Source organism: Staurois parvus, unplaced genomic scaffold, assembly GCF_062004578.1.
Source record: "Staurois parvus isolate SC_StPar_1 unplaced genomic scaffold, SC_StPar_1.0 ptg000166l, whole genome shotgun sequence".
Classification (NCBI taxonomy): domain Eukaryota; kingdom Metazoa; phylum Chordata; class Amphibia; order Anura; family Ranidae; genus Staurois; species Staurois parvus.
Genome location: NW_028317962.1, coordinates 4,245,591 through 4,269,959, shown reverse-complemented (window position 1 = coordinate 4,269,959; position 24,369 = coordinate 4,245,591). Strand labels below are relative to the sequence as shown.

Genomic DNA, 24,369 nt, shown 5'->3' with positions numbered 1-24,369 from the left:
ACAACACTGGCCAAACAGAATATGAAATTCTTTGCTAGATAAGCCAATTCATATACACTGATCAGCCATAACTGTATGACCACACCTAGTATTGAGTAGGTTCCATTTTGCTGCCAAAACAGCTTTGACCTATTGAAACATGGACATGACTAGACCTCTGAAGGTAAGCTATGTAAGCTATGGAAGGTAAGCTGCCAGTAGGAAATCCTTTAAAAGAGAATGGTTTTTGTTTTTTAAAAAAATAAACATTTATACTCAGGACCCTGCATTCACTATATCTGGTCTCCCACAGTACACAGAACATGGAAGTGCAATTATTTTAGTAAGTATAAACTGCTAAATACCTTTTCTCATCAGCAGTTAGAGCAGTCTTGTGACTTCAGCAGAGCACTGGTTAAAGCTTGTAGGAGGAGTTTTCTTTCTGCTCTAGGAGGATGTTAAAGTCCTGACCCTCTGTTTGGACAGTGCTGATTGGCCCTGTGCTGATCACATGCACTCTCCCAAGAGAAAACAAAACTCTCTAGTAATACACAACAAACTGAGCATGTGAATGTGACTATGGATTCAGTCTATATCAGGTGGACATTTCAACAAGAGGAGGGGCAGAGTAGAAAAGATCAAACAGCCTTTTTACACAATGCAGAGGATTAACTCCTTAAGTTCCACAGTGAGTATAACAAGCATGCTTTACTGCATATACAGACTGATTTTACTGTTGCAGGTTGAATAACACTTTAATTGTAAAAGAGTTGAGTTTACATGGAAATAGTATTAGTCAAAAGGAACAACTGAAAATGCCACGGAGGCTCAGCAGCATACATGGGCATTGCCTAAGGCAGTCTGCATGCAAATGCAGCCTACATAGGAACACCCACTCTCCTAGACTGATATCCGCTCATCACACCATTTTGACACCTGCATAACTCCTCCCAAGAGCCAGCCCACTGCTTTCATCAGAGCTGAGGTTTCTTGAGAGAAGTGCTGAGGCACAGTGATGTCATGTTTTCCTCTCACCAGTTATGAACTGCCTGCATTGGATAGAGAGGGACAAAAAATAGTTGTGGGTTTAGTAACACTTTAAAGACTTCTGATCACTCAGTTCGTCTTCAGTGAGCAGAGAGGGGGTGGGAACAGCTGGCAGGGTGGATCCTGACTGGGTGGATCTCCACTGTGGAGGGGGCGGAAGTGGCATCTGAATGGATCCTGACTGTAAAGTCAGGATATTTCCTGAGCCTGGAATGGCTGAAAAATGTCAGCCAACAGAATGAACTTTACTTCTGTGATCCCCAGAAGAATAGCCAGAATAGCTTTGGCAATACTTCTACTTCAAGTCTTGTAAGTTGTCAGATGGGGCCTTCATGAATCGGACTTGTTTTTCCAAAATCCCACAGATGTTCTATTAGATTGAGATCTGGAGAATTTGGAGGCCAAGTCAAGACCTCAGACTTGTTGTGTTTCTCAAACCGTTCTTGAACCATTTTTGCAGTGTGGCAGGATGTATTATCTTGCTGAAAGAGGCCACTGCCATCAGGAAATATCATTTCCATGAAGGAGTGTACTTGGTCAGCAACAATGTTTGGATAGGTGGTACATGGCAAAGTGACATCCACATCGGAAAGATCCAAGGTTTCCCAGCAGAATATTGCCCAAAGTATCACACTGCCTCCACCAGCTTGTCTTCTTCCCATAGTGCATCCTTTTGTCATCTCTTCCCCAGATAAGGGATGTACATGCACTCAGCCATCCATGTGATGTAAAAGAAAAGGTGATTCATCAGACCAGGCCACCTTTTTCCATTGATCTGTTGTCCAATTCTGAAGTGACGTGCCCAGTGTGGGTGCTTTTGGCTGTGTACACGGGTCAACATGGGCACCTGACCGGTCCCCATACACAACAAACTGCAATGCCCATCTTTTCTGCTTTGAACACATTAACTTTAGGGATATCATGTTTACTTGCTGTCTAATATATCCCACTGACTTTCAGATGCCATTGTAACGTGATAAGTTATTCACTTAACCTCCTTAGTGGTAATCCCGAGTGTAGCTCGGGGTAAAATTTCTATACCAAAAGCGGTAACCCCGAGCTACACTCGGGCTTACCATGCGGCGCTGTTCTGGGGGTCCCTGCAGCACTTACCTTGTCCTTTGCTCCCACGATGTGTCCCCTGCAGCGTCCCCGGCTATCTCATCCGGCTTCTGTGTTCCAGTCCCTGTGACGTCGGGATTGCTGTTTCAATGCATTTCACATATATTTTGTCCCTAGTGCTTTGTCCTGTGCCCTGCCTGCATTTTGAATGTTCTTTCTGCCTGGAAACGGAGAAAAGTCCATGGCGTCCAAAAAGCGTCCCTTTACGTCAAAAGCGGTTTTAGAGCAGCGATAGTAAATCAGAACCACTTGCAGAATTGAGTGATAATGATTCGTGGGGGAAATTCATCATCAGACACTGAAAACGATTTTGCGACTTTGCTCAGCGATGTGCGAATTTGCCTCTGTATTTCAAATTTCAGTGTTTTTGGTTTGATTATATTATTGAATTAAATTTATTATTATTATATTATTATTTTTTATGATTATTTATTAAATTATAATTTATGATTTCGTGTTTCAAATTTTATCATATCCGGAATGTTTAATAGACTCTTGTTCGGACAGATTTCACTGAGTTATTCCTAAAACTTACAGCCTACAATAAAAACTACATATTTCCATGCAAAAAAATGGTACCGCTTTCAGCACAAAAAATCGGAAAGAATCATACCGCCAAGGAGGTTAAAGGAAAAGTGTGGGATATGAAAAAACAAACATGCATACTCACCTATATGGCTGCAGCATGAGTCTGATGCTGCAGCTGTTCCTCGCTGGCTCTAGGACTGAGAACTGAGCAATCACATGACCGCTAATTGCTCACTGAGCAGAGAGCCAGTGAATATCAGTCACCGGCTCTCTGCTCTGCCCCTCCAATGCTCACTGGAGTTCTGGGCTGTAGAGGAGGTGAGAGTGGCTAGCTCATGGTCTGAACGGTGCACTGAGAGGCTGAGCCAGCTGCTGGTCCATTGTAGTTCATTTCCATCTGAATCTGAGTCAAAAGAGTGCAGAAATAAGTGCGCTCCTGTGACCCAGAAGAGAAGTGTGACCAAAAAACCTTTGGTCATGCTTCTCTTTTAACCTGTCAGTGGTCATAAAGTCTTGGCCAAACAGTATATATTGATTCCAATAGTATATGTGTCTGTTAGCTCTGTGGTCTTCTTTAAAACACTTCATATATCTACTGTAACCACTAAAAATACTTTAAGGTGCTGTAATGAGAGTTCTATTCATGACAGCCAGATACATAGTAGATGTACTGTATGTTGCCTACTCTCTAGAAGTCTTCCAAAGATGGCAATTGCTATATATCATGGATCCAGTCAAATATGTAAGAACTTGTATGTTTTGAGCTGACAATAATTAAAATTATGTACACTTTTTTATGCCAGTGGAACAGGAAAATAACTGCTTGTAAAATCCATATATTTTCTCAGTTCACTGTAAGCTGACATGTGTCCTATCTGACTTCTAGAGTGTATTTCTTTTTAATATTTTCATGCTGGATTTATGTTTTGTTAATTCTGGCAAAATGAGATCACCACAAAGCCTTTGTTTTTCTCTGCTCTTGAAGCTGCTGAACACGAAAAAATCCTCTGTGCTGACAAAGACGAGACTTTCTGGCAGTGGTACAGCTTTCAAAGTACGGAGCCATATGTCAGCTGATCTGACGGCTTTATAAGCACATGTTCTGGGATTTACTAAGTGTCAATGACTTCGGTGGCAATTTATTTCCAAATCAGGGTGTGATATCTCTCATTAGTGCCTGGTGAATCTGCTCCGCAGAGAGTGATTTACTTCTGCAAAAAGATCGAATGATCTTTGAAGAACAAATTAAACACAGCCTTCTTTTTACTAGTGAAATTTCACAATATTTTAAAGGAATATAAATTCTGTTGAAATAGGACCCCTTATGTGAGATTTTTGGTATGGAGAATCGTTTGAGTTTGACTGGTGCGGTATATTACTTGCTTTATGTTTAATTTTTTTGTGGAAATGTGAGACCCATTAAAATATTTTAAGTGGTAATTACGAAGCTTTATGTCTTGCTCATCTTCCCTTCAACTATATTCGAAATGCCAGACAGTAATTGTGGTGGGCTTAGGGCATGCAGTGGGACTTGGGGTGCCCACAACTGTCCAGGACACATCATTATTTATGGGTTCTGAGGAAACATTTTAGAAACTGCTAAAAGCAGGCAAGTCAAGAGGCATCTTCCTGCAAAGTGGGGATTAGCGTTCTGTATTTTAAGTGGCACAGTTAAATGCTAAGGCAACATATTTACATTATGGGTTAATACATTTCCCAACATCAGGTGTACATTTTTATATTGCCCTAAACATAACATATGTCATCTTGGATGTTTTGGCTGCAACAATATGGAGGGCTCTATTTAAAAAGCAGTGGTCTTGCCTTACTGAGGCCGTACTACTGTTTTTAAAAAAGGTTACATATATAATTCATAATCTTTGCTCTCTCAGGAAAAAACAGATTTGCTTTAATCCCCCACCTCTCCCCAGTATTTACTTACCTTTATTTCATTCTCCCACCAAGCACTGGGAGCCATAGGGATTACCCAATAGTTCTGGATATAAAGAATCTTGTGACTTAATCAATGTTACATCACTGGAATAATCATTCCATTGCCCTGTTTAACCACCTCCCGCCCGCCATATAGTCCAATGACAGGTGCAAGGTGGTTCTCTCATTCTGAGAGGACATCATATGACGTCCTCCCATTCTCACCACGCATGCGCGGCTCAGGGAGTGCGCAGCCCGGCGATCGGCGGTGTGCTGTGTCCCTCAGACACAGCGGATCACTGATCACGAAAAGAGCCGAAGATGTCGGCTCGGTCTTGTGATCAGCTGTGTCCAATCACAGCTGATCACATGTAAACACGGAAATGCCAGTTATCGGCATTTCTCTCCTCTCGAGCTGTCACGCTGACAGAGGAGAGGAGAGCCGGTAATCGGCTTTCCGCGGAGGGGACATGTACACTGATCATCAGGGCACTGATGATCAGTGTGCCCTGATGATCAGTGTAGCTCCAGCAGTGCCACCTGTCAAAGTCCATCAGTGCCAGCTACCAGTGCCACGTGCCAGTGCCTATCAGTGCCACATCAATGCCACATATCAGTGCATACCAGTGCACATCAATGCCACATATCAATGCCCATCTGAGCTGCCTTTCAGTGTCATCCATCAGTGCCAGTCAGTGCCACCTATCAGTGCCAATCAGTGACGCCTATCAGTGCCAGTCAGTGACGCCTATCAGTGTGCATCAGTGCCGCCTAACAGTGCCATATATCAGTGTCATATATCAGTGCTGCCTTTCAGTGCCCATCAGTGATGCCTGTCAATGCCCATCAGTGCCACCTACCAGTGCCTCCTCATCAGTGCCCATCAATGCCACCTATCAGTGTCCATCAGTGCAGCCTATCAGTGCCCATCACTGCAGCCTCATTAGCGCACATCAGTGAAGGAGAAAAATCACTTATTTACAAAATTTTATAACAAAAACTAAGAAAAAACGTTTTTTTTTTCAAACTTTTCAGTGGTTTTTGGTTTGTTTAAGAAAAAAATTAAAAACCCAGAGGTGATTAAATACCACCAAAATAAAGCTCTATCTGTCAAAAAAATGCTAAAAATTTCATATGGGTACAGTGTTGCATGACCGCGTAATTGTCATTCAAAGTGCGACAGCGCTGAAAGCTGGAAATTGCCCTGGGCAGGAAGGGGGTATAAGTGTCCTGTAGGCTAGTGGTTAAGGTACAACTCTAGTAACTTAAAGCTTGCACAAGGCTAACTTTTTCATCTGTGGTCAAACAGAGTGACAGGGCAAAAAAGGAAGGTAATTTTATGGTGCTGGGGAGAGCTATGTTAAAGCGAACCTATGGCTTGCTCTACATGAGCCAAGTACAGGTTTGGGTTAACTTGCAACTTAATTCCTTGTTAGGGAGATAACTATGTGTGATGGGGCCCCATAGCAAAGTAATATTTCTGTAGTCGCCATTTCAATGGCAGTTTTTTTAGTGACAGAGGATACTAATTACTTTCATAGCAATCATATATAGATTCCCATAGCAATCATATATAGATATATACTGTAGATAAATTAATATACACATTCATTTATCCAAATGCTCACTGTATGACCCAACATTTTTGAACAGTTTACAATCACACCTCAACTCGTCTGAAATGTGCCTAAGCCAATTTGTGCCAATTTAGCAAAAAGAACATTTGTGAGACCAAGTACCAGGACTCCTGGCTCGCATCCAGAGATCTGGTTCATCCTAAAGGCATGCAGTAAAGTTGTGATCAGAGTTAAATACAGTTCATTCCATTTTTTTAACACTAAAATGGTCAGATCATTTCCTTATGAAGCTGGCTTTGTGCACCTGAACTCAGTAATTTGAAAGAGGTGTCCACATACACTTAGGCATATAGTGTTGAATGCTATTGCAACTACTGTATAGCTGTATGCTTTTGGGTCCCATAACAGTTGTATGGTATTTTTTTTTATTTTCTATTTATTTAGTTTATTTTCACTCCCACGTATTGCTTATGTGTGTGTTTTCACAGGATGGAGGGTGTGGGTCCTCGGGCCTGCCCTGAAGTCTAGGGGGAGGATGTGTGGCCTTTTGGTTCCTTTCTCCCCTGATCCCTAGGGGGTTTTCGCTTCGGGAGAGCCCCCTGACCAAGTACTGGGTGTCCGGCTTCGGCTGGACACAAGGAACGGTGGTCCACCAGGCCTTTTGGCCAGGAGGACCAAATGGGAACCTTGTCCCTGTCAGGAGCTTCATGCCCCGGGGGATCAGGGTAGCGGTCCAGCCCCTTTAGGGGTAGGACAAAAGCACACCCCTAAGTGCACTTTTTCGTGTGGTGTTTTGCACTTGCACTTTTTTTGTGAACACTTACGGGTTTTTTCGTTATAGTTGCACGTTTGCGGACTTTAAATAAAAAAAAACAAAAAAACAGTTGTATGGTATGGCTGATATTAAAGTGGTTGTAAAGGCTAAAGGTTTTTTAACCTTAATGCATTTTCTGCCAAATATAATTTTCTGATAAAGGAATCTCAACGCGTTTCAACAGATCTGTTAGACGTTTTCATCAGGGGGCAAAAGACAATGGTATATCAAATGTATCAATGTTATAACAAGAATCCAGAGCCTATGAAAAGTAAATGCTGTTACCCCAAACCTGTAAGCACTGACAGGGCAGACAGCATACATTCAGGAAACTATAAATGTTGTAGGAACCTACAACTTCAAGTGTTGTGATCCAAGTAGTGTCAGATCCTGTCTAATAATTGTTTCTGTGTGGGAACCGGAAAATTCTAAATCCTGTAAAATGAACAAAAAGTATAATGGTCTGCATAGTTACAAATGTATTGTAGGTTAAATACCTAGGTTTTAAACTTTATTCTCCAATTTATCAGAGTTGTAATTTGCCTAATGAATGTATATTTGTTCACAAATGGGGCAAAAGGATTACACTGCCACTGCTGTATCTCTAAAGCTTTGATTAATATGGCAGTTAAATGTAGTAACATACCTGCATCTACAATTCACTATAGAATGTACAATTTGATAGAAAAATGTTGCCACGTTCCTGTGTATTTACGTATTTGGTGGGAGTTGCACTTTAACATCAGCAACTGGTGTATCAGTTGTAATTCCCCATTAATATGCTGGAACTTTTGGTAAACATATCTCATTTGTAGAGCTGCTTTTTTTTTTCTTGTGGAAACCGCTGTTGCTCTTGCCTGTACCATATTTTTTGCATCTGTAGCCTGAAGCAGAATCGTCTTATTCTGATGCAGAAGATCTCCTGTGAGCTGCATACAAATGTGTCATATTAAGTTCAGCTAATACATTTTCTGTTCAGACATCATTTGCTTGTTTACAATCTTTGATATCTGAACAATTTCTGTGCATTGAAATGTTTTGTAGTACTGCAAATTCACAGTACTGTGGTTGATGTATTCGAGCTGTTCAATAAATAAATGATATGACCATTTGGCTGTGTGCAAAACCAGGAACAATTACTTGTATCATTTACCCAGCCCTGATCGTATATAATTTTTCAAGGTCAGAACCTGGAACCATGTTCATTTTCCAGTGAACCTGATTTTTCCCATTCAGTGTAAGCTCACAGGTTCACTTAAAAGTATCCTTTCTTCCTCTGATTTTCTTGTATCTCTTGCTCTCTGTACTTGTTCCGTAGTCAGGTGGAGTGTTTATCAGACCCAAATACTGTCATTCGAGGGTAGAGTTCTTAGCCCTCCAGCCCAACTTGGTGCTTACAGATAGATTTTTCACTCTGCATGGGAGTCTAGTGAAGCAGTGGAAGAAGAGCAGGGGAGTAGGGGAGTGTACAGGCCATTAAGTGCCCTGAATGAGTAAACTAGAGATACTTTAAAACAGTGGAAATTAATAGTGTCTTTCTGGACAGCAGTTCTACAATATGCTTCAACTCTGTGGTGTTCACCTTCCAACCAACCCATGTTACTACAGTGGTTTTTCACTTTTCTTACAAAAAAATGGTTGCACCCCACGTTTGCTGTCCAACAAACATGCACCAATATGGAACTATTACAGACACAAAACACTATTGTATAAACGTTATGCTGTATATTTATTGTATATCCATATTGTATATTGTTAATCCAGGAAATATCCCATTACCTGCTGGGGGATCAGGAAGATTTTTTTTTCCCCCGCTGTGGAAAATTGGATTGTGATTTATTCGTTTTTTTTCCTTCCTCTGGATCAACTGTGGGTATAGGACAGTGTATATGGAGGTTTTCTATTTGTGTGTGTTTTTTTCTTCCGTTGGTTAAACTGGATGGACTTGAGTCTTTTTTCAACCAGATTACCTATGTATACACTAAACATATGAAAATCCTATGCATATACGTAGGTTCTCCTAGCGCTAGTATTCAGTGGAAAAAAATAACATTTAAAATTTCAAAAAACCATTACCCTTTACAACCATTTTAACTTTAACCAAACCAGACTGATGGAAGAATTATCCCATACTTATAAGGACATGCATAATAAATATTGTAACAAAAGGGCAATGTGGCTACACTTTAAATAGTCTAATGAATACTTCTCACATCTCACTTCAGAAAACTTAGCATTTCTCTGGGACATATCTACAAAATAAAAGATGAACCTAATTTAGAGTCTGTGAAAAACCTTCTACTGTCCATGCTTCTAAATGTAACTTATTTGCTCATGGATGCAAACTGTGGAAACTTCTGCCATCCATCCATCCTGTAACCCACCTCCCCATCTGCACCCTTTACCCCCCCCCCGTATGGTCAAGTCTTATGTTATGTTATGTTATACAGGAAAATGTGCTGTCTTCATTGACATTGTTGTCTAACACTGTTGTACTTACATACTATCACACAAAAAATATGAATATATTAAGAGCACAAAACAGTTTGTGGATCCTGTGGAATTACGTGGATTATGTCTCATTGGTTCCTAAAATGTAGTCCCAGGTTCAGTTAATAATAGACTATCCATGTCTGGTTGAACTAGTAACAGACAATTGTACTCTACCATGTATTTATCAAACACAAGTTTTTTAAATGTTCACAATCCAGACTGGAAAAACAATGTACTTTGTATCTTTGCATTTATTTACTGACAACACCTGAGTAAGCAGAAATTTCTTCCCTCAAACATTGGCAGTAGCTGCTTATCAGATTTGAACAATAGTTATGAGGAATTTGAAACCATTTCTATATTTCTCTGTTTCATCTCATCAATGTTTGAGGGCTTTTTTTCTTGAAGAGCTCTCTTCGGCTAATGCCACACTGCATGTCAATAGGGTTACAGACTGGACACTGACCTGATAATTTCAGAATATACTTTTTATTTAGTTTAAAGTGGAACTGCGCTGCATATGAGCACCACAAACTAAAAATGTTATTTAATTAATTGTAATACTCAAAGCGAACTCACTCATCCATCCATGTCTCCATGCCTTATTTTGCTGAGAAATATTTTGAAAAATACCCGCTAGCATTACTAGCAGTGGCCATCTTGAGTAAGGGCAGATTATTCATGTGGCATTTACTTTCTGGAATCCATCTGCCCTTAGATCAGGCATTGGATGAGCTGAGTACACACCCTCCCCTCCTGAAGACTGCTGGGATGTATGACATAATTTGCTTAGGCAGGAAACCAGGAAGTAACTGAAGAAATGTAAAAAAAAGTTTAAAACTAGCAAATTTATTTTCTATTTACTAATTTACGTTCTATTTACTATTGCTAGCAGCATACAGATTCAAAATAGTCAATGTTCATTGAGAGAGTGAAGTTCCACTTTAAGCAGCTCTATTTTTGATTTATTGTAGTGTTTTTTGTCAGTCTTGTTGTATCACGCAACTCTTATTTGCATTCCACTGGATGGACTACTACCCTGAAATCCTACTGTAAACTTTTCTAACACAGTTTTGATTTTAGTATTATTATATATGATAACTATTGATTGTCCAAGCCTATTCGGGCAACAAAGCTATCCCAAAGGTTGATGTTCTCTCTACCATGTGTTACAATTAGGGTAGGTTGGTTTGTGGTACTATTTTAGACTTCAAACATAGCACTGTATGTTCAGTCTTTGAAGCAGACCTTCATTCAACAAAACAATTTTTTTTGTCACCAGACTTCTTCCTCTTCCCTGTCCCACAATTACATATTTTATTTTTTTGTAAAGGGTGTTGAACTTTTTGTGCTGCAGCACAGCAAAACTTTGTTATTTCTTGCCTAGTCAAGAATGGCATAGCGTCCCTTGCTGCCTCCTGCGATGCTCATGTCACAAATCCAAGAAGCTAGCCTGCATGCTCACTATAGGATTCTGTGGCTGCACAGAAGTGCTGCAGGGCTTCGGAGCCATTTGATAGGTTTTTCACACATGCACACACATGCCACATGCAGGGGCGGACTGACAACTCATGGGGCCCCTGGGCAATAGGGGATCATGGGGCCCCTGTGTCCTTGCCCAAATTCAAAAAAGCCTATGAAAAAGGTACCAGGGGCATCTCATGGGGCCCCCTACTGACCCCGGGCCCTCGGGCAGTGCCCGAGTTTCCAAATGGTCAGTCCGCCCCTGGCCACATGTATCAAGATGTCAGATATCAGCAGTGTGTAAGCATGTATGAGAAACCCAGTACATGTGCAGGTGTGCCCCAGGTCTTTGACTGGTTCCAGACAATTGGCAGAGGCCTTCAACACTCCTGTACAGCGATGAGACATTCAGAGATGGTTGTGTGGGCAAGGAGGGGGTGAGGCAGAAATAAGGGCGACTGAAGTTCTTCCTTAACCATTTCAAAAACATTAAATGATCTTTGGAAATTTTAAGACATGCAGCAATGTTTGCTGTTTAATGATGTTCTCATAGTGGGCACATGAATAGAGTTTGGAGAGTTCAAGATATTTTTTAAGGTCCCTTGTTTTTCCTGTCGGTTTCACCTCCTTAGGCACTGCAGGATGCAGTTTTGCTGTGATCTTTGCAGGATGCCCAATTGCATTCTGGGGAACTCCAAAACATTGTAATTTACAATGTGATCTCTTTGAAGGCTGAAGAAAATTTGGAACTTTACGGTTAACATTTAACCCTTTGAGGACTGTAAGGTTTTGGAACGCCAAAAGAATCAATTTTTTTGTTTTTAAAGTTCGTACACTTCAGTTGCTGTAACTAAGCCATTTCATGAAATAATTGGCAAAAAGCTAAATCCATTTGTTGTTTGTTGATAAGAACTAATATTTTGACTCAAACCAAAAAAAAAAGAGTTTTAAGTTCTTAATCAGATGATACACGCAATTACAAACATGGGACAAATACGTCCCTTGGTCCTCAAAGGGTGTGCTGGCAATATAGGTAATCAACGCGTATGCGGTACCAATTGATCTTTACTAGAGCACCCTACTTGTGAGGGTCATTTCCACAAAGGAAATATGTTAATCAACCCTTTGCAGTATGTCCACATGTAGAAAATAAAGCAATATTACTGTATTGCCTCCAGTTGTAGGCAGCTTGACATTGATTACCGTGGACTAGATTGCTTTTGAAGTCTTTTTCAACTAACATCTAATATATTTAGGGCATGGTTAACCAACAAATCTTTCTTGAGAAAATAAAACATACTTTGTATGCCTTTACACTACACTACTAATATAATTTAATTGATTGGAATACCTGCAGCCCCTTTCAAGATCTTCTTAGAGGTTTACAAACTTTCTTTATCAAGGATCTTGACTATATAAATAGTTTGCTCATTGAACACAAAGCAATGTGTGCATTGGCCGTTTTTGCCTGCTATTACTTGAATGCAAATCATATCACATTCTAGGAGACACTTAAAGGATAAGTTCACCTTTTGTAACATGTTACATGTTACACCCATATTTGGGATGTATCATGTTGCAAATGAATTGGCCCCCGCACCCCGGCGTCCCTATTTTGACATCTAGTGAGGGATCTCCTCCCGCCTCTGCTGCTGTCGGCTTGTAGTTCTCAATGAACTACCAGAGTGATGTTAATTGCCCTAGTTAGTTCATTGAGCTTCCTGTCAGAGTGTTACTGCCTGCCCATATTGGAGGTATGGGTAGACAGATACACAGACAGTCTGCAGGACCATGGCTTTACACCCACAATCTGCTGATCACTGGTGCAATGCTTTACAAGTTCCTTGCAAAAAAATAAAATAAATGTGTATTGTTTTTTTTAACCTGCAAAAACAGTGCATTTATTTATTTATTTGAAGTAAACTTATCCTTTAAGTGAGTTGGTTCGATAGACTTTTGTGAAAGTGTTCTTGCAAATGAAACCAAGGTAATGTGGCCCCTCAATGTTACCAATTAAGGAGTGGAAGGAAGCTTGGCGGTAGTTCTGTTGTCTCTGGTAACATCATATGCTGTGAAGTTACAGTTTAAAAATGTTTGGACTTGTATGGGAAATATTGCAGAAGTAAATGGTAATAGACTAGTTATTATTTACACTGAAAAAACTTGCTTCAAGTAGCAGTACTTTTTTTTGACAATCACTCATATTTCTAAAAGAGCTCCTAAGGGCAGATCAGCTTAAATTAGGTTTATGAACAGCCTCTTCCACCAAGGTTAGAAATTTATGGTTAAAACTTGTCAGCTATTAATATACTCATTAGTATACTGTATATTACTAAGGCACTGTACTGGCTTTGTTTACTAATATTGTTTACTAATATGTATTAACAGACAACTTAAACTTTTCCATAAAAACATATCAAAAAGAATGTTTCCCTAAAATGGTTATCAAGCCTAACCTAATTTTATCTTATTGCATTGCTTGCATTAAGATAAAACTGTTTAGGCATCAGTATCTCCCCTCACTCCTCTCACCCCCCTTTTTACTTAACTGAGTCTTCATTTGATCCAGCGCTGTGCACATCTGCAGCTCTTCTCTCCATTTAGTTCCAGGTCTCACAGGCTTTGCGGGGGCAGCGGGAGCCATTGGCACCCACCACTCTCAATCAAAGCCAATGAAGAGGGAGTGAGTGTCAGGGCCGAGTCCCGCTGTCTGTGTCAATGGATGCAGACAGCAGGGTTCAAGAACGAGCACGCACAAGTCCCCCCATAGGAAGCAGCTTCATATGGAGGCACTGGACAGAGCGAAGAGCCAGGAGTGCCAGTGGGAGACCCAAGAAGAGGAGGTTCGGGGCTGTTATGTGCAATTCAATTGCACAGAGCAGGTAAGTATGAATCTGTTTTTTTTAAATTTATGTGTACAACCACTTTAATAATAAATGTTTCACTTTCTTTTTGGATCTAGTTTGAGGGAATCAAAATGGTAGGGCATGAGAAAGGATAAGGTGGGAAAATAAATGATAGAGTGGCAAAAATGGGTAGAAAGGATATACAGGAAAGAAAATGGGAGGATAGAAAAAGAACATGGTAGGAAATATTATGATAGGATGAAAAATGTATGGGAAAATAAAATATAGAGGGTATTTACTAAAACTGGAGGCTACAAAATCTGGTGCAGCTCTGCAGAAAAAACAATCAGCTTCCTGGTTTTATTGCTTAAGCTTAAAGGATAAGTTCACCTTTGGAAACATGTTATATGTTCCATTCATGTTTCCATAGCTGCAGCCGCACCCACCACCCCCCCTCCCACTGACAAATAATACAGAGAGAAGTTCCCCATACTATCTGTCAGATTTGAAAACAGCACAGCAGTGCTGGGCTCCTCCCATACGGCCACGTCATTCATTCACAAACTTCCCTGAATTAATGAACTGCAAGTCCTGACAGCCTTAGTGGCTGTAGACTTGTAGTTTTTAATGAACTACCACAGCGCTGAATGGTAGTTCATTGAAGCTTCCTGTCAGAATATCTGCTTGGCATTACATCGCTGTATGGTAAGCAGATATTCTGACAGGTCTGTAGGAGATCTGCATGACATCAGCGATCTACTGATCGCTGGTGCCATGCTTTATAGGCTCCTTTGGACAAAAATAATAAATGCAAAAAAATGTGCATTTATAATTTTTGTCCAAAAGGTGAACTTATCCGTAAATTGAACAAGCTGACCTTAGAAGCTGATTGGCTACCATGCACAACCGCACCAGATTCTGAGTGCACCAGTTTTAGTAAATACAGTATACCCCATAGTATGGTAGAAGTATTAATAGGGTGGAAAATGGATGGGAAAAGAAATGATGGAACAGGAAAGAAATGGTGGAAAAGGTTTGAAAAAGGAAATATGAGACCAGAAAGACAGTAGGAAAGGAAAGGTAAGGCAGGAAAAGTAATGATAGATTCAAAATGAGATAGAAAAGGAAAGGTCAGGCAGGAAGGGTACTGTTAGAATGTAAAAATGTTATGGGAAAGGAAACTGTGGGCAGCCAAAAAATGATAGGGTGGACAGTGGGATGAGAAAGGAAAGAAGCCTGAGGGACACAGGAAACATGATATTACCAATCTTTTAGTTCTCAGGAATGAGTTGATTTAACTTGTATTCAGAATTATGCCATTAGCTCCCAAGTTTCACCATCTACTTTGGTTCTTTCTATTATCTGTCACAATATGTAGGCTATATTCTATTCCATTCTTTTAATGGAAGGCGACACAGCGGATGCTACAGTTCTTAGTCTGCTAAAAGTGTTTCACATTTATCCACCTACACATTGGAAATGTATCTAACAGACAAAGCATTTCATCTCAGCAATTTTCTGCAAGCCAGAAAAAAATATTGTTCTCTCTATACCCTCAGAGTCAAAGCTGTAAAGGTTATGTACGTTCTATTGATTTCCTCTGTGTATTGTGTTGACTGACTCTGTGTTCCTGTGTAGCCCTTTCAAGCAGATGGCTGGTGTGACACAATTAATAACCGTGCGTATTGTCAGTATGACGGAGGAGACTGCTGTGCCTCTACCCTGTCCTCACACAAGGTAAGGAAACAATTCAACTAGCCAGAGATATTTTTCCAAACAATGAGCTCTCTGTGCATGAACGCAACTGCACACTTTCAAATTGTCATTTAACTGATGAAAAATGAACATCTATATTTTTCTCTCTATCAGCAAGACAAGAAATTAAACTTGCTGTCTTGACACAGTAAGATAATCAGCCTGAAAAAGTTACATAGGCCAACTTTTAAAAAACCTAGTGAGCTAACTGCCACTTTTTTCTTACAATGTAGGGTGGGGATGACTTTACCCCATCAATGACAGATAAAAGTTAAACTCTATGCAAGTAAAAATACTCTTTAAACCTAAGCTTTAACTAAAAAGCAAAATTTTTTTTTTAACGTTTTGGATATAGAGAGGTAAATCCACAGTTTTTTCTGTGTCTCTGGAAACACAACAGGAAGTGAGAAGTGAGAGGAAATTTTCTTCCAGAGAGTGGTCACTGGAACAGGTGTCCTTTTTTGAAGATTTTTCTTCTATTCCTGTTACAGTGACAACTATAAAGCCCTACAGGGAAAGGTGAATAGGGGTTTGACACTCATATCGCTGGCTTCATCAACAAAACCACACAGCTTTGCCAATACCTGTGTATACTGTAAATGTGTATAATGACAAATTGTATTAATTAAAAGGGAAGTTTGTGTTATTTCCCCCCCTATTTATACTTACCTAGGTGGATGCAGCATCAGTCCGATGCTGCAATTGTCTCACCGCCGCTCTGAGCAGTCACCGCTGTCTGCTCTGCCCCCCCGTGCTCACTGGAGCACTGGGCTGTGGAGGAGAAGGGAACGGCTGGCTTAGGCTCTGCTTAAGTCAAGTTCTGCTCGAGAGTTTGGGGTGGATCCTGACTTCAAAGTCGAGATCTTTCTCCAGCCTGGACCGGCTGAATGACAGTCAACAGCGGACTTCAGCCTGCTGTCAGCTGAAAATGGGTCACAGGAGTGCAAAACGAACTGCACTCCTGTGATTCACAGGAGAAGTACAGTCTTAAAAACAATCATCTCATAAAACCAAACTGCATCTGTCATATTATACAATATACAAATTTCAGTCGTCGTAAAGTTTTCAAAATATTCATACTACCCTGTATGGGATCATACACAAACTTTGTCGTTCTTGATGTGTCCATACAGATCTCAATGTTAGGAAAGGTGCAACATGTCTTGAACAGGGTCCTTTTCAAGGGTTAAGAGTATACAGTATCTATAATGAAATAATTAGATGTTTGTAATGTATTTAGAATGTTTATAAAATACATAGATACAGTATTTAATAGATACTAATTCTAATCGAATGTACACGTACAGTTATAAAATGATGCTAATACATATCAGCTAGGTAAAAAAACAAAATCATTTTTTCTTTCGCCAAGGAGAGTCAAGAACATTGTAACAGTAAAACCAACAATGAATTCAAGGAAGGTCTATTGTTTCCATGCTTAGTCATATTTATGCTCGATGCGTGTCTTTATTATTTACATAAGGAGTTGTAAGCATAGAATACAGCAATGAAACAAGGCCTTCATCTTTTCCTCACTACAGGGATAGATAATAATTATCTAGACCAGGCTGCAACATCGAAATACAATATATATGATTAAAGGAATATATATTCTGTGCCCCATTAATAGGGTAAGTATAGTGTGTGGTAAATGGTCAGTACAACCTCTTATTAAACAAAAAAAAAGGAAAAAAAAGAAAAAGATAAGACTGCGTTTGGTACACCATAAAATATCAGGGACCACTGCAACTGAATCACATTGGGTAATATGTGTGAAAAAAATGAAAACCAAACATCAGTGCATTGTCTCCTCTACTTTACCAATTATACAACCATCCTGTTAAATTAAATTATTGTGCACTTAATTAATATAATCCTATAAACATTATAACAGATGTCAGATAAAATTGTGCCAAATTCCAATGAAACTAAATCTCTAAAAGTTAATAAAGAAGGTTCAAAATCCATGCACTCCAAGTGAATTAGTGAAAAATGAGAAGACACCCGAGGAAAGAAGCTGTGTCTCAGAATCACACGTTATAACAAGGGTTATGAAGCTCCTTACCAAATATTTGGATCCCGCAAAGAGATGATGAAGTGCCTTGCTGCCCAGCAGCCAATCACCCAAGACAGAAATCATTCCACTTCCCTCTCAGTAGAAATGGATGGATGAATGTCGCATAAGGATCTGTGAGTGTTCTGCCACTACACAGCCACAGACAGCTATGATCCTCCAGGGCAGAGGCCAATTCCTTCTTTTCTTTGTGTCAAGTTCCTGTCTCCTCTCTGGTGACAGTTCTGATGGCAAATTTCAGGGCCTCCTCCAGTGAGGCTAGGTGGGGATAGTTGACCAAAGCATCTTTAATTTTCCTGGATAAGTCAATTCAGAATTGGCTGCATAGTGCTGCCTTAATCCATCCAGGTTCCTGAGCCCACCTGTGAAGCTGTGAACTCAGTGGAGTTGGTTCAGTAGCAGCAGCAGCATGATCAGGGCCATCATATAAAAAGCCTAGGGCTTCAAAGAAGGCATCTACTGTAGGACTGGATGGTTTGGTTCTAGGCTAAAGGTCCAGACCTGTGAAGCTCTGAACTCAGAGTTGGTCCCTTTCTGTAAGCTATGAAGGGCTGATTCATTGGCAGCAGCAACATGATCAGGGTCATCATATAGCATGCCCAGGTCATCAAAGAAGGTATCTACTGTTAGCAGGGCCATATGGTTTGGTTCCAGGCTAAAGGCAAAGACCTGGGGGTCACCCTAAAAATAACAAAATTATGATTTTCACCCTCTGTGTGTTTAGAGCCAGTCCATGATGGCTTTAACTTGAAATATAATTTGCAGTGTTTTTAATGTTACAGAACTCCCTATGGTCAGCATAAAATTGATCAGACAAAGGAATCTTCAGTTCATGTACTGTAGCAGAGTATTGGCAGTGGTGGTAGTATGAGGAGACTGTGCCTTAGTGAGCTGGGTAGCCTGTTCCTGTACTTGCTGGTATAAACAGCCAAATTCTTGGGCAAACATGCAAGCTTGTGCAGAATCCTCCTTAAATTGTGGGCTTGTGATAATGGCAGGACAGGAGTACAGTATATGTAACAGTGAGCAGTTCAGAGGTGCTAAATATGCAGACATTTCAGCAATAAAGAGCACATACCAGGAGCAGGACTGTAGGCAGAGCAGGCTTGCTCGTGCTTGTGGACAGGTCCATCTTTACGTGAGGCAAAAAAGGCAGCTGTCCCGGGCCCAGTCATTGTTGGGCCCAAAGCAGCTGCCCCTAGAGCCCCTTGTCTTGGAGGGTCCCGCTCCTGGTTGCGGCTGGAGCAGGGAGAAGGCAAGCATCGAAGGTGGTTAGGATTAGGAGCCCGGGGAGGAGAAGACCTCCACCACCTCCCTGACCACTGGAAAGGAGAGCAGAAGTGGGTGCAGGCTGACAGGCTGACCAGGGCCCAGAGGACAAGGATGGACAAGGGCGCAGACAGCCGCAGAGCAGAGAAAGGAGCAGATCAGCCAGAATGAGAACGGACCCTGCCTGATGCTGGCATGCCAGGTACCAAGCATCACACACACCTACCCACAGGCAGGGACTGGGACAGGGAGGCACAGGAGGAACTGTAGACAGGGCTAGGGGTCTCTCTCACATTCTCCCCCTCTCTCACCCCTACCCATCCCTCTCTCTCTCTCTCTCTCACACCCCCATCCCTCCTTTCTCTCTATTTCTATCCCCCCCACCACCTCTCTCACTTTTCTCTCACCCCCTTCTCTCTCTCAGCCCCCACCTCTTTCTCTCACCCCCCTTCTCCCCCCTCTCTCTCACACGTCTCTCACCCTTTTCTTTATCTCACCCCCTTCTCCCCCTCTCTCTTACACTTCTCTCACCCCCTTCTCTCTCTCTCACCCCCTCTCTCAATCCCTCCTTCTCCCCCCTCTCTCTCTCACCCCTTTCTCTCTATCATCCCCCTTCTCTCTCGCACCCCCCTTCTTTCTTTCACCCCCTCTCTCTCCCACCCCTCTCTCCCTTTACCTACCTCTCTCCCACCCCCTCACTTTCACCCACTCTCTCTCTCTCTCTCTCTCAACTCCCTCTCTCCCCCTCTCTCTCTCACCCCCCTATTACTCTCATCCCCCTATCACTTCCATCCCCCCTCTCCGCCCTCTCTCACCCCTTCTTTTTCACCCACTCTTTCTCTCACCCCCTTCTCTCTCTCATCCCCTTCTTTCTCTATCACCCCCTTTTCACTCTCACCCTCTCTCTCACCCCCTTCTTTCACCCCCTCTCTCTCCCCCTCCCCTCACCCCTCTCACTTCCATCCCCCCTTACCCCTCTCTCTCACCCCTTTTTTATCTTTCACTCTCTCTCCCCCACCCCTCTCCCTCTATCACTCTCATCCTTACTCACCGCCCTCTCTCACCCACTCTTTCACCCACTCTCTCTTTCACCTCCCTTTTTTCTCCACTTTCTCTATCACCCCCTTCTCACTCTCATCTCCCTCTCTCTCCCCCCTCTCTCTCTCACCTCCTTCTTTCTTTCACTCCCTCTCTCTCCCCCACCCCTCCCCCCCATCACTCCCACCCCCCCTCACTGCCCTCTCTCATCCCCTCTCTTTCACCCACTCTCTCTCTCACCCCCTCCCCTATCTCTCTCTCACCCCTTTTCACTCTCTCACCACCTTTTCACTCTCACCCCCCTCTCCCCCCCCCCACCCCTCTCTCCCTTCACCCCCTCTCTCTCCCACCCCCTCACTTTCACCCACTCTCTCTCCCCCCTCTCTATCACCCCCTTCTCACTCTCATCCCCTTCTCTATCACCTCCTTCTTTCTTTCACCCCCTCTCTCTCTCCCACCTGTCTCCCCCTATAACTTCCATCCCCCCTCACCACCCTCTCTCACCCCTTCTCTTTCACCCACTCTTTATCTCACTCCCCTCTCTCCCCCTCACTCTCACCACTCTCTTACCCCCCTCTCTGTCACCCACCCCTCTCTCACCCCCTTCCTTCTCTCAGCCCCCTCTCTCTTTCCCCTCTCTCTCTCACCTCCTTATTTCTTTCACCCCCTCTCTCTCCCCCACCCCTCTCCCCCCATCACTCCCATCCCCCCTCACCTCCACCTCTCTCTCACCCCCCTTACTACCCTTTCACCCTTCTGTCTCTCTTACCCTCTTCTCTCTCACCCCTTTCTCTCTCTCAGCTGCTTTTCTCTAATCCCCCCCTCTCATACCATCTTCTTTTTTTTTCCTTTCTCTCTCTCCCATCCGCATCAAGCACTGCCACTGATCCCATCCCCCTAAGAACTACCACTAATGTCACCCCCCCCCCCAGCACTGCCATTAATTGCATCAATCCCACAGCACTGTCACTAATCACACCCTCCCCCAATAATGTCACTCATCCCATATACCCCCCTACCACCACTACCACCACTGATCACACTCTGCCCTGCCCCCCTCCTTCCCCCAGCAACCAATGGATGAGTGGGGATGATGTGCAATAATCTCTAGCAACCAATCAGCAAGCAGAAATGATGTGCTGTAATCTCTAGCAACTATCAGTGAGCGATAATGATATGCTGTAACCTCTGGCAGCCAATTGCAATTGCTGCGTGATCTGCTGCAGTAAACTGATTTTGAGTCTAGCTGCTATTTATTGTATGTCTTAGAGCAGGTGGAGAGAAAAATTGCATGTGGGGTGGGGGGCCCAAGAAAATGTTTGCCCAGGGTCCAATCAATATTACAAATGGCCTTGCTTGTGGAGCACCACTACAGATGTCAGTAGGACACCAAAGAATGGTGCATAGGAGGTGCAGGTCAGAACATCCCAAGAAGTAATAGAGAATCTGATAACACAGGAAGGTCAGGCAGAACTGTAGTCTAGATGAGCCGGTTCACACATGTGTAGATCTGAGTCCAAAAGTTACAAAATCATAGCAAGGAGAGAGCAGGGTCAGAGCAAGCCAGGTCATTTAGGGTAATACACAGAGCAGATACAAGCTGGGTCAAGCAAGATCATACAAAGTAGTGTCCGCTATCACGAGCACTGGTGGTGTACACAACAGGTGTATTAAACATGAACAGCGAGGAACTGGCTAATCACTGTCATTTCTGGGTAAGAGCTGTTTCAGATGAGTTTTCTTCAGCCTTAAAGGGACAGCCTGAAACCTGATACTGACAGCTTCACTCCCCCTGGAGAAAAAAATACGATTTTGGTTTTATACCTGACTGATATGTATTTGCATCATTGTATAACTGTAAGTGTACATTCTTTTTGATTCACTTTAATCATGGATTTAAGTACTATGCAATTATGGATTTAAGCATTATGGATATAGATTATTATTGAATAATTGGTTATATATAATATTTATTTATTTATTTATTTAGAGCACTTAGAGTTATTAAGTTTGGAGCGCGGTACAATATAGATATATGTAAGTGTACATTCAATATAGATTGGTATCTATCAAATGTCTATAAATTGTATAAATGTTATAAATACATTACATATATTGCAGTATTTCATTATAGATATTGTATGCCCTTAACCCCTGAAGGTAGGATAGTATGGGTATTTTTGTAAGCTGTTCAAGGAATTATATTTTATGACATATAATATGTCAGTCGCAATGTGGTTTTAAGAGTTTTTAGGTTTTTATGATGTATTGACACCTCCCAAGAAAGGACTCAGGGTCTCAAAATTATTAATAGTCCCGGAATCCCCAATCAAAAATCTATATGTGAACCAAACTAAAATGATTAGTTATGGATTCAACCAGGACTCGTGTTTTTTTTTATATTTGTTGTGTTGCACTAACATAGATAAATAGGCTGATGGTTGAAAAAATTTCTCTAACAAGGGCTCCATGTGTTCTACCTTGTAATACGAAGCTTTGCTGGCCATCATGGGACTATATATATCTCAATATATGGCCCATCATATCCCCCAAATTTGAGGGGAATAGTATGAGATCTGTGGAGTATGGTGCTTTTTTGTTTTGTTTTGTCATGTTTTTAAGATGTTTTCATTAAAGAAGTCGTTTATGAATTTTTTCGACCATGAGCCTATTTATCTATATTAGTACAACACAAACAAATATAAAAACTAATCATTTTAGTTTGGTTCACATTTTTATGATGTATGCATAAAAACACATGTTTTATGATATATTTTTGAATATTCACTTGGCTATAAAGTGCCAATGGACATGGAATTAGTATTAAGTCAACTGGGGGACAATGGCAATTTTCAGTCGTATCACTGCTAATTTAGTTACTGAAGAATGCAATTTGTATTCATTGTTTGCTTGTACCACCATATAATGCACAAACAGATTATCAGGGAAATGACAAACAAATCTATACTCACTTTTTAGGGTCAGGTGGTTCCTTTTGGGGCAGAATGTGAGGAAGATGAATGTACCTGTCGTGACCCAGAGGCAGAAGAGAACAGATATCAAAGAATAGATTGGCCTGGACCTTCACCACTGGCTCTTGGGGATATGCACAATCCAGCAACTACTTGAGGAACTTCTATAGGAGATATCATGGTCAACAGTTGTGTCAGCATCATCATAACCATTTGGGACCAGTCGTGGCCTTTGGTTATAGAATATCTTAAATAGATATCTCAATATATAATATCAATGATCTGGATGGAAAGTTGATGTGGAAGTATCGAACATTTGTACAAAAATACTTCCACATCTAGGAATTCTATGATCCTGACCTCCCTTTGATGTCTACCAAATTTGGACAGAAAATCAAGAGCGCCTCTGTTCACTGTACGACATTCCATGATCTGCCTACACTATATAAACTAAAGCATATTAATCAAAGGCAGATATCATTCTTTATGTTTCAGTGTTTGTCCCATCATTTGCATGACTACAGTATGTTGTGTATAATGGATTTATATATTGGATTAGCAACATGTCAGTATCTTTGCTATCCAAGGTATTTTATAAGATTATAATATATGAATAAATATCAGGGTATTACTGTAAACATTTTCCTTATGTTTTAAACATATATGGGTTTGTTTTTTGTCATATTATCTTGGGTGTTGAAGTTCTTAATTTATCTTTTGATTTCCTACAAAGTTTAATATTTCTGTCAGATTTGATATTGTAAACAAGGCATTCAACAACATAGATGTTTACATTGCCTAGATTTATTTATTTGGTTACAGGTTTATGATGACAATTTAAATCAGTAATGGGATCCTTACACCATGCTATGGCTATTACTTGAAGAGAATGCTTATCTTCTGTCTTGATTGCCCATTTAGTAGTTTATTTGATGTTGCAACAGGAGCAGTGAGATGACCTTTTGTGGCTTTGTAACAGTGAGGCTTAGGCTAAGTTGAGCACTCTGGAGAGGAGATTTAGAAAAACAATGTAAGGTAAATTTAACCCATCATCATCCAAGCCAAACGGAACTCAGGATTTTGTGGGTACTTCTTTAAAGTGGACCAGAACTCAAAAACATGAAGATTTGCTATGTTATAAGAAGCATTTAAAAAGATAAGCAGTACCCTAAAAATGTACTTTTTGTCTTGAATTAATCTTGCAAGATAGAAATGCACTTCATGGTATGTGCATGACCCTAAAAAGTCCTGGGCACTATTTAGTGATGGCACCATTGTGCTGCTCACTCTTCTCCTTGTCGGAGGCTCTGACATGAGGGAACAAAGCCCTGCGTTTACCAAAATGGTAGCTTCCATCAAGAAGCACAGTACAGAAAAGGTACGAGTCAGTAGTGGGGAATGATCAGCTGCAGAGATACAATAGACAACACTGGTGACTAGTCCTTTTCCCTCTATCTGC

At 41.3% G+C, this 24,369-nt stretch overlaps 1 protein-coding gene across 1 annotated transcript in view; it reads left to right on the top strand.

Moving 5' to 3' along the window:
- The window catches only part of PAPPA2 (pappalysin 2), a 312,074-nt gene extending 288,526 nt beyond the window's left edge, over positions 1 to 23,548 (top strand). Inside the window, exons 22-23 of the mRNA XM_089676331.1 lie at positions 15,441 to 15,539; positions 22,918 to 23,548. Coding sequence (XP_089532457.1) covers positions 15,441 to 15,539; positions 22,918 to 23,067 — 249 coding nt within the window. The 3' untranslated portion in view covers positions 23,068 to 23,548. The remainder of the gene's footprint in view (positions 1 to 15,440; positions 15,540 to 22,917) is intronic.
- Positions 23,549 to 24,369: the final 821 nt, after the last annotated feature.